This window comes from Sycon ciliatum, chromosome 8, assembly GCF_964019385.1.
Source record: "Sycon ciliatum chromosome 8, ocSycCili1.1, whole genome shotgun sequence".
Lineage (NCBI taxonomy): Eukaryota > Metazoa > Porifera > Calcarea > Leucosolenida > Sycettidae > Sycon > Sycon ciliatum.
Genome location: NC_088650.1, coordinates 10,473,634 through 10,484,241, shown reverse-complemented (window position 1 = coordinate 10,484,241; position 10,608 = coordinate 10,473,634). Strand labels below are relative to the sequence as shown.

At 46.4% G+C, this 10,608-nt stretch overlaps 1 protein-coding gene across 1 annotated transcript in view; it reads left to right on the top strand.

The window, feature by feature from the left end:
* LOC135823348 (uncharacterized) overlaps nt 1–10,225 on the top strand; it is a 17,288-nt gene extending 7,063 nt beyond the window's left edge. The window contains exons 6-17 of the mRNA XM_065336201.1: nt 49–250; nt 844–1,009; nt 1,252–1,341; nt 1,707–1,752; nt 2,621–2,760; nt 3,289–3,398; nt 3,855–4,031; nt 4,851–4,939; nt 5,743–5,855; nt 6,991–7,198; nt 7,909–8,065; nt 8,829–10,225. Coding sequence (XP_065192273.1) covers nt 49–250; nt 844–1,009; nt 1,252–1,341; nt 1,707–1,752; nt 2,621–2,760; nt 3,289–3,398; nt 3,855–4,031; nt 4,851–4,939; nt 5,743–5,855; nt 6,991–7,198; nt 7,909–8,065; nt 8,829–9,137 — 1,807 coding nt within the window. The 3' untranslated portion in view covers nt 9,138–10,225. The remainder of the gene's footprint in view (nt 1–48; nt 251–843; nt 1,010–1,251; nt 1,342–1,706; nt 1,753–2,620; nt 2,761–3,288; nt 3,399–3,854; nt 4,032–4,850; nt 4,940–5,742; nt 5,856–6,990; nt 7,199–7,908; nt 8,066–8,828) is intronic.
* The last annotated feature ends 383 nt before the right edge of the window (nt 10,226–10,608 follow it).

Below are 10,608 nucleotides of genomic sequence, written 5' to 3'. Positions count from 1 at the left end.
GTTGCACATGATAAACCTAAGTCTACGTTTTCTATTCCTATGGTGCAGGCGAGGTCTGCGGTGGCTATACATCTATCTGATGGGGAAATTGAACTTCCAGGGTCTTTCTGGGCACGTCTACTTCTTGCCCAACGAGAAGCAGACGTTCATGACCCTGGACAGGGAAGGCAACCAGGCCTTCAAGAAGCTCATCAACACTAGCTACCCGGAGATTGCGCAGAACTTCACGCCGTCGCAACCGACCAGACCAGTACAGAGCTGCAATGACTGTGTGATTAAAATATTCGTTATAATTTGAAGTTGTTCTGTGCAAAAGGATAATAATATTATGTACATGTACAGTCATTTACTGGTTTTGAGAGACAGAATTCGGTAACATTTCACCTCGCTAACCAACAAAAATCCAGAGATCGCTAACTTTATTTGACGTTAAAATATCTGGTCCTGCAGTATTGCCATGTTAGGTATGAGTCTTCCTCTAGCCAAGTTTGGAGCACAGAGGTAGCTAGCTGCAGGTCTGTAGTGACAGGAAGCATTGCTGACTAGCTTGTGCACTCTCGCACTGCCCTGTGCAAAGAAACACGTGTCGGTTGGGATGGGTTTGAAGGTGAACATGTGGTGAAAGGATGGGGCAGTAGAGGGGGTTGTGGAGAGAGAGAGAGTGTGTGTGTGTGTGTGTGTTTGTGTGTGCGCGCGAGTGCGTGCATGTGCCTATGTGTGTCTGTCCGCGCGTGTGTGAGCGAGAGATCACGAAAATACAGCAGGTAACTTGTGTGAAGCTGGGAGGGTAAAACCTTGCCTTCTTCCCTATCGTTACCTTTCTTCTCCCATGTGTGGTTTCAGGCACTAGGGGTGTACTATCAACGCGGTGAAAATGGAGTCCCGGTGACGGTCGGTTATCTGCATCCTGGACAGTTAATGCCTGAATTGTTCTACGACAAACTGACATGGCCGCAAGCATGCGGCATTCCCAATGATACCCTTTCCTTTGATAACATCCAGATAGGCGGTAAGCTGTCAAACGTTGAGAAAATGTATTACTGTAGGATAACCCCTCCCCGGTGAATTAGTACCGGTAACTGCAATGCGGTGATGTCACATGTAATAACAATGATGGGCTTGATGAAGACTGATGCAGGGTTCAATGATGGCAGTACGTTCAATGTCTTGTGTGTATGTGTGTGTTTGTGCATGTGTACGTGCGTGATGTGTACGCGTGCAATGTTGTTTCCACTGCTGCTGCTGTTTCAGGTCTCAGGGGAGGGTGTACTTTCGTTCCGGAAGCTCTGAAAGAGAATATGGGCGGATGTCAAGGGGGGTTGGCCTTCCTCATGACCACATGTAAGTCACATAATTGTTAGAGTATTGGACCAGGTGGCGTGGTGGTTATTTTGATTTTCACCGAGCACATTACTCCAGGATGTGTGTGCGTGCGTGCGTGCATGTGTGCGTGTTTGATCATGCTTGACAACACAGCACTGTCCAGACATGATGACTTTGCCTGCAATCCGACTACTGGGATGTAGACTGGCTCGCAGTCCGAGTAGTGAACCTTAGTGGCCCACACTTAGACTTCTGGAGCTTGCTTGAGTGTAACTGACGAAGAGAGAATCCTGGACAGGAGAGAAGGCCAGTAGAACGCTCAGTCGGGAGCATAGTTGCTGTATTCATTGTGGTGATTGATCTTTCTTCTCCTCGTGTTGCAGCCATGCTTTTGGTGCTGATTATCATGGCCGGGATCTGGAAGGTCTGGTAAGTCGGAAAGTTTGTTTGTTTGCGATCATGCGACAGCAGCCGCACTTGACTTAGTCATGCCCAAACTCATGCTCTCCGCAGATATGTGTAAGATGACGTCAACTTTCCCTAGCTTATCTTCACCTCACATATACGGGCCAACTCTCTTTTAAACTGGTCATCTTTCTGCGTCAGTCGAGCGTTGCGTGTTTTTTACTTCTGCACGCAGGATGCACTGCCACCAATCTTTGTGCAGTGGCCGTCAGTATGACGCATCAAAATGCACAGAATTTTGAGTTGTGACCTGTTCAGGCTTACTGACGCCCTTCGGTCCTATATAAGAGAGTACTACACAAGAGAGATTGGAAGCTGTGTCGCAACTCTGAGTTTCACGTATTCAAGTACTACGATCATCAGGCAACTGATGGCTCCAAAACGGGCAGCCTGAGAGAGTACCCAAAACTTTAATAGCCCTTGGTGGATGATGGTAACAAAATTTGCCATATTCCGCTCGAAAAGCAGTGAAATTGGCAGTACAGTACCATAGACATCTTATGGCAGGTACATTCCTGAGTTCTGCTCCATTTCTTCATCTACATACCAAACATGCATGAAACACTCCAAAAACAAGTACGGAATTCTGCCAATTTCTCTGCCGGCATGATCCACAAAGGGCTACTGACACCAGGTCTTGTACGTAGTGCAGATTGGAAGGATACCAACCCCATTTTGGAAAATTCGTCAGCTTCTGTTTGGTGTATGTTGCTACCTGGGGGTTTTCCCTTATGTGTATGGTACAAATGAACAGTGTTGTAAACCATGCACTGCGTGATCTCCCAGGAGCTTTCTCCGTCTCTCTCTCTCGCTGTCCTTGCCGTTGACTCAGGTACTCTAGAAAGCTGTCGAATGCCATTGCTAAGCACACCAAGCCAGAAGAAGAAGAGGAGTTTGTTGTTCCCGAGCAGATCGCCAGCAAGTGGGAGATCGCACGCGAGAATATTGTCATTAACCGGCGTCTTGGAGAAGGTAGGGAGTGAGAATGTGAGGCAACCAGCCAGCAAGTTCAGTCTGGACTTTTCATTGACTTGAGTCAACTGGAATCTAAAGAAATAACATTGCAGGGCTGCCATTTTTCTGTGAGTAGAACTCTGAACAGGTTGACCTCCAGCCAGAGGCGGGTGAGGGTATAAGAGAGACAGCACCCCATTTAGAAGCCAACGCATTTGTCAAATTTCAAGGGTCCAAAACATCAGAATAGTGCACTATCGTGAACGATCTGAGTAAGACAGTGGAACGGATTTTGATCGGTTTGTCGCAACGACTTTCAGTTTTGACTAGACTGGAACCCCCCCCCCCCCCCCCTGCAGAGATCGCTGGATCCGCCGCTGTGTGAGGCCTCAGACAGAAAGGGTCCTCAATTCCGAGGTTCACTGATAGCTGATGTCCTACTATAGCCCACTATACTGACCGTTGTAAAAGTTTATAGTTAGCGATATGCTACTGCAGCTGATTGCTCTTGTGATGTTCTGTGCGCTGTTGATTCTGTGCTGATAGGTGCATTTGGTGCTGTATACGGCGGAGACATAGTTGACGAATCGCAAGAGCCGTCTTGTGTTGCCGTCGCGGTTAAAACTCTTCACAGTGATGCAACGATTGTCGAGAAGGTCAGCCTGCACCTTGTGTGCTTTGTCAGCCCTGTGTGTGAATCTCTTCAGTCTATCAAAAACATGCGTTCACACCAATGATGCATACTTTGTCTGTGTATGCACCTCTTAAATCTTCTAAGAACATGTATGCGAGCTTTGTCTGACTGTATGCACCTCTTCAGTCTACGGAGAGCATGCATGCATGCTTTGTCTGTGCATGCACCTTTTTCAGCCTGCCAAGAACACACATGCATGCTTGTTTTGTAATTGTATGAACTTCTTCGGTCTACCATGAACACACGTGTGTGCTTTGTCCTTGTATGCACCTCTTTGGTCTTCCAAGAACATGTATGCCTGCATGCTTTGTCCTGTATGCACCTCTTCAGCCTTCCAAAACTTACATGTGTAGTTGCATAACGGCCGGTTGAACGTACCAATCCTCGCTGTACTGTCATGCTGTTCCTTGCCGTGCAGAGAGAGTTCCTGGCGGAGGGACAAATGATGACCCAATTCGACCACACCAACATCGTGAAACTGATCGGGTTCTGCACGAAAGAGGAGCCGTTCTATGTGGTGATGGAGCTGATGATGCATGGCGACCTCAGAGCCTTTCTGCTCTCTCATCGGCACTTGTGTGGGACTGCAGACCCGGTAAGGAATGGAGAGGAGGTACCGTATTTTCTGGAGTATATGCCGCACTTTGAACACTCAAAATTCACCCCCGAAAACGGGGGTTGCGGCTAATACTCCGTGCTGTGACCCGCAGTAAATTGGGAACTCGTGGCCTGGCACGAGGGAAACATGGAGGGAAACATAGATGCAGCGAATGGGATTTTCGGTCTTTGACCACTTTGTTGTGGGATGATCTACTCACCTCCCACCGCTTAGGAGCTGCATCTGCGCCTTGATCCTTGAAGAGTGGTGGCGTTCCTGCGGATGCGCAAAACTGGGCCTTCAGCCGAGTCTCACGCGAACAGTGAATTTTTACACATGACAAAGTGCGATGGCAGTAAGACCATGATTGAGAAACAGAGGGTACCAGGTTCGAATCTTGCTTGGAAGCAGAAGGATATTTTCCAGCCGTGCTGTTTCGACCACTTTGCTGGTGGGCAGATCTACTCACCTCCCACCGCCATAGGAACTGCATCTACACCTTAGGTCTTTGCAGGATGGTGGCGTTCCTGTGTATGCTGAAAACTCAGTCTAACTCAGTCTCAAGCGAACCGAGAAATATTATTTCACATAACCTCCTCAGCAGTGAACACGTTTGGGGGCCAAAACGTCAGTCCGGCGATGACCTGACCAACCGTAGTGGTTCTGGCGGGCCTGTCATTGATCAGTGAGATGATGGAAGCTCACTGGGGCCATAGTCTGTGCTAATAAAGGTTACGGATAACATGTGAATATGTCCTTTCTGTTTTAACGTTGGCGACAACCAACATTTCTTATCTATTTTTTGTTTGGTGACAGAGCGAACTCTGTCGACGGCGGTTGACATCGGTGGTGCGGCAAGTTGCCAGTGGCCTGGAATACTTGTCGAGTATCAACTTTGTACATAGGTGAGTGCACATTGCACAACTGATAGTGCATGCCATGCCATGATGTCATGATTATGAGATCAATGAGTCATGACAATTCAATCATGATTGTGATGTCAGGATAATGACGTCATGTCTTGCGGCTATGATGCTGTCACATTGCTGTGGCTACAGCAGTGGGGTGGGGCGTAGACCAGTGAGGAGACTGGCCATTGCACTGCACCAATGCTGTGATCACACACCCAGTAACCAACAGGAGCCAATACATTACTGTAAGACCAGATCATTCAACGTCAATTAAAGTTAGCGATCTGCGAATTTTTGTGGGTTAGCGAGGTAAAATGCGGACAAATTCTGTTCGTCAAAACCGGCAAATGACTGTATATGAACAAAATTATCGTTTTGCACATAACGACTTCAAATTTTAACGATGTTTTTAATTCGTTAAAATGTCAGAATTAGATTTTCGTTAGTATTAGCGGTCTTCCAGTAGTCCAATGATGCCGGTCATGACGTCAGTGTACATGCCCTGTTCATCTGAGAAGCAATGGTGATTTACCGGGTGTTCATGCCATACATTCTTTTAAATCACTATGTGAGCGAGTCTGTCTGGCTGACTTAGCATGCATGCATAATTATATGGTTCGAGGATAATACATACCACAGTCGTGGCCAAAGAATTCCAACCCGTGTGCCGAAAACAGCGCCAAGGCTCATTTGGCTCCTGTGACCCTCGGACGGGTTTTTTGACCGTGCATGATGTAATAGAACTGTACAGTTGTGTGTTTCTGATTTCTGTATGCAAATGGCGCTACCCTCTGCAGGGATATAGCGGCACGGAACTGCATGGTCACTGTCAACTATCTGGTAAAGATTGGCGACTTTGGAATGTCACGGCGGATGGCAAACAGTGACTACTACCGCATCAAAGGAGAAGGTGGGTTATGAACTACAATCAGAACAGGGTTGCCTCCCAAACCTAAATTCTGAACTTCACCTCCTCGCATTCTCTTATAACCCCGCTTCTATGATGTCTATATGCACGTGCAATACGCATTCGCTCTCATGTCGGTGGGCCTGCCCGTTTGATTCTGCGAATTAAAATACAACAACAACAACAACAACAACAACCTCACCGAGCCCTTTGTTGTTGATGATGCCTCAATATGCGAACAGTACTGCTTTGTCCTTTCTGAACCCATCAGCAGAGAGAAAAAAGGCCGAACCTGGTAGCAGTGAGGTAATCACAATTTATTTTTTTACTTTTTTGTTTTTCACTTGATCACTTTAGTTCCGTACTTCCACTGATGATCGGAGCTTGAAAATCGATTCTGGAAACACACAATCTCAAACCTTGAACAAAGTTTCATGTTGCGTGGTGATGTCTGCGGCATTCATACTTTTCATAGCTACAGTCAGACCTCGCATAACCGCACACATCCGTTTCCCACAAAAGTATCTGGATAGGCGAGAGAACCGGATAATCGAACACACATACTGTATGTATGCATGACATGTGCTGTAAATCGGTAACCAACGATTTTCTTCCGGATGGCGAGAGATCCGGATAAAAGAGGACCGGATAAGCGAGGTCTGACTGTACTATTAAACTTTTATCTCCACGTAGATTATTTGTTTGTTTTTTACGGGCCTCTTTTACGGGCAAAAATTAACACAATGGATTAAAATACAATAAATCATACACTGGACAAGAAACCCAGAAAAGTGCATGTGTAAAATCAAGATGCAGTATGAAAGTGGTAATGAATGTACCTTGTCAGCATGCTCAAACTGACAAGGTACTAATATTGAGCTGTGCATAGCACGTATGCCAAAGTCAGTGTAGAGAACTGGTTTGGGCACCCTGTAAGAAGACCTTAGGGTCTGTTGGGAATGCCCAAGTAAAATAATAAAATACAATACAAAAAAACTGGAGATCCTTTCCATGTAAAGTTATGACCCCTGCCGACACAACATAGCCACCCTGTTCACGTTGTCTCTGTACTACCCTGCACGGCACTTCTCAAGGCATCACGTTGGAATCCGTGTGTCGATTTGCTCTGTCTCCTCAGCACCGCTGCCTGTTCGCTGGATGGCCCGTGAGTCTTTGTTCGATGGCAGATTCGACGTGAAGTCCGACATGTGGAGCTTTGGCGTGGTGATGTGGGAAGTGATTACTTTCGGTGCACAGCCATTCCCTGGCAAAAGCAATGCCGAAGTTATTCAACACATCCGTGAGGGAGGCAAGCTCGAGATACCGGAAAAGTGCCCGCAAAAGCTGTAAGTCAACTGTGAAAGTCGTTCAAGATAGGGTTATAAGGAAGGAACTGTTGAATGGATTTGTTGAGTAACGACTGCTGGTGTATGAAGTTGAAGACACCACTGCAGCTGTACTTATGGTTGATTAATAATGGTGGTAAAGACACGCCTGGCGAACTGATTGTGGTGGTGGTGAGAAGGAGAGCTCTGTGCCAGAACTTTGCAGCCCAGAGAGCGTGTGTGGGCAGGCGTGTATTTACCGCCAGATTGCCAGGTGTGTCTTTACCACCATTATTAATCGGCTGCTGGTGTAGTGAAAACAATCTGCAGCCAGTATGAATGTGCATGGCTATGAGACTGGAGCGGCATCTGCTTGTAGAGTTTTCCAGTGCCCACTGTAGCCGCACTGGGTCTATTGAGCTATTGAAACGCCCAACTGGATGGGACGGCATAGTATTGCTCCTCAGTCTAGACGCATAGGCAACTTAGAGACCGTGGCATGAAATCCAGAGCTACCACGAAGGCCATTTGCAATACAGAATGTTACTCAATGCTTTTTTTTTAAGGGTCATGCTGCTTGGCTTCCATTCTCAGACAAGCGCAAGAGTAGAGATCTTCACCAGAAGGTATTCATGGAACTGAAGTGATAACGGGCATGTTGTCGTATAGTCTTCAAATTCAACAATTCATGCATGGACTGAATGATCAATGTTTGATTGGCTTTTGCCCAGGCGCAATTTGATACTGTCTTGCTGGACAGACAGCCCGGACGTACGGCTGACTGCCGAACGTGCTGTGAGCATTCTGGAGAATGACAAGGAGATCGTTGTAGCCTGCGTGAAGCAAACCCTCCGCGTTGGCAGCAGCTGGAAAGTACTCCAGCATGCGGTGAGTATGAACTTATTATTCCCTGTTTTTCATATTCCTCTCTCTCTCTCTCTCTCTCTCTCTCTTTCCATACATCTCCACAACACTCTCAACGGTCCCTGGACTACACCAACCCATTGAAAATATGTTATAATATCCTAAATACCGAGCAAGGCCCATATTCCTTTGTCTCTCGCTGCCATTTTTTCTCCCTTCATCAAGGCCTAGCTATCTATCTGTTTCTTGCATTGCATCGTACAACCGTGTGCCCACACTGGGTGCAGTGAAACTTCAGTACAACATACCTCGAAGAAAAAATACAGCGGAGGGACAAAAAGATCTGAACCTTATCGCCGAGGAGTTCTATATTCAAAGTCATAAAATTATGACTGGAAAGGGAGACCCAGGGCCATCAAACAAAGTACTTCATATCCGATGCAAAGAAATGCGTATGTCATACCCAGGGTGCTTGCTGTATACTGAAGTTTTCACAGTGTGTTATCTGTCTCCACTGTGTCCTCAAAAGCCTCATCGGGGGATCCGAAACTCCATTCACCTACAGTTGTGCTCACTGAAATCCGACCCAAGGTGCAAAGCTGATGCCCCGGACCAGTTCCGCTTACATCACTGTACTTGTACATATGTGCGCCCAGCCGTATTCGTACCACTGCCAGGGCATCAAGGGCCGTGCAAGTTGAGGGTGCCAAATATGCAATCTGGGTCTGATTTCACCAAGCACCAATGCACTAGGTAGTATTCTTCTGCTGTTGTCTGGTCCCTGCAGCTTTCATTTTCGTCCAAGCAGGGCAAGCCGGGAAAAAGCCAGAGCTTGAGGAAAGCAGATGAAGGTCGGATCAAGCGACCCGTGAGCGGAAGTGCTGACTCGCCAATCACCTTCACCAACACTTGTCAGGAAGAGCCAGACGAAACGAAAGAAGACATGGTACCGAACGTTCTGTACGGAAAGAGCTTGGACAGTGCGATACCACTCGGAAAACTAAATCCGGTATTTTCAGAGGGAGACCCAGAGGCCGGTGATGATGCGGAGGAGGGTGGTGAAGATGGAGGCTACATGAACACCGACTTGCAATAGTAACTTCACTGCTTACCCAGCTACCGTGTCTAATGGGAAATACCGAACTGCTGGTCATGCACCATTAACTAGATCATGGCGCTTCGCTGGTCGATTGCAGCGGCTCCCGGTAACGTTACTCGATTATTCTGCGTTGGCGATAGGATGCACAGTGCGACTGCCTGCGTCTCCATGCCAAGCCAGTCCCGCTTCCATGAACAAGCAAGAGGAGCTGCCGGGCGAGTGGATCACATCTAGCCTAGAACTACACTCAATTATTTCTTTGCAGCATACCGGTAGCGCTGCATTGTAGGTCACACTAATAAGGTGTCGACTACTATTTTTTGTTCACTTCCTGGCACATTGTGTCCTCCAATCTTGGCTTGACATTGATAGGCAATCTTTAAAAAAAGTAGATTCCCTTTAATAGCACAATCCTCACGTGTACAACCAAACTGGGTCGCCTCATCCCGCATACAGCATACTTCAATACTACAATGACTATATTGATATTTTAGATTAGTTCTACATTGTACTTTAGCCGGCTTCACCGTCACAGTCACCTATTCTAATCGTAGGCCTGGGTGCATGAGATAAAACAGATAGCTGAGTCTCATATTCAATCTTCTGCTAATATTACGAATATATTCAAACCTTTTCCCGAACCTGTTGCACTTCACCTACTTCTCTCCTATTATTTTTCACACTCTACTTTCCCAGTACTCTTACACGTATATATTGTTGTTTATTGCTAGATTTCATTGTTGAGACGTATTTCTCGGATGAATGCCTCTTGAAAATCAATTAGGAATTTGTATTATTCATATTTTTATTCTTATATTTTGTTATTGCTACGTACAATGTCCGCTTTGCCGATTTTTTATTGTTACAGCCAAGTTGTTGTCTCCGCGCCGCCATTCGTACAATTGATATTCACCAGTTGACCCCGAGCTAGTGCTCAAAGGTCAGATAGCACTACTTTGTGAAGTACATGTAATTATAGCCGCGCCAAAGTTTAGCAATAGGAGATTGCATCTAGACAGTACAATAATAATGTATCATTCCATCATGATAAGCGCACTTGCCCTGATCAGGGACTTGAACAGTCAGATTCGCTTGCCATGATCATGATTGTATAGAGTAGTTAGTTTGGCATCTCTGAGGAGTATAACAGTTGGAAAGAGTTACCCGGTGGGCCGTGGCTGAAGCTAACCGTAACGGTGATTGATGTGTCTGCGCACCGTGTACACTCACAGCACATTGTGTTGAACTGATTTGTACATACATGTGAGCGCTACTACTGTACCACAATACCAATCTAGGTGATGATGGCAAGTGAACACAAGACATAGCCCAATACTAGCGCTAGCCACTGAAATTCGGGAGGATTTGATTTCGATACAAATTATTTTCAAAAGAAAAAGGCATAGCGCGGGAATGTGACTTTTTAAATTGTTTTGTTTGTGATCGTAACCTAGGCAATGACGGCAAA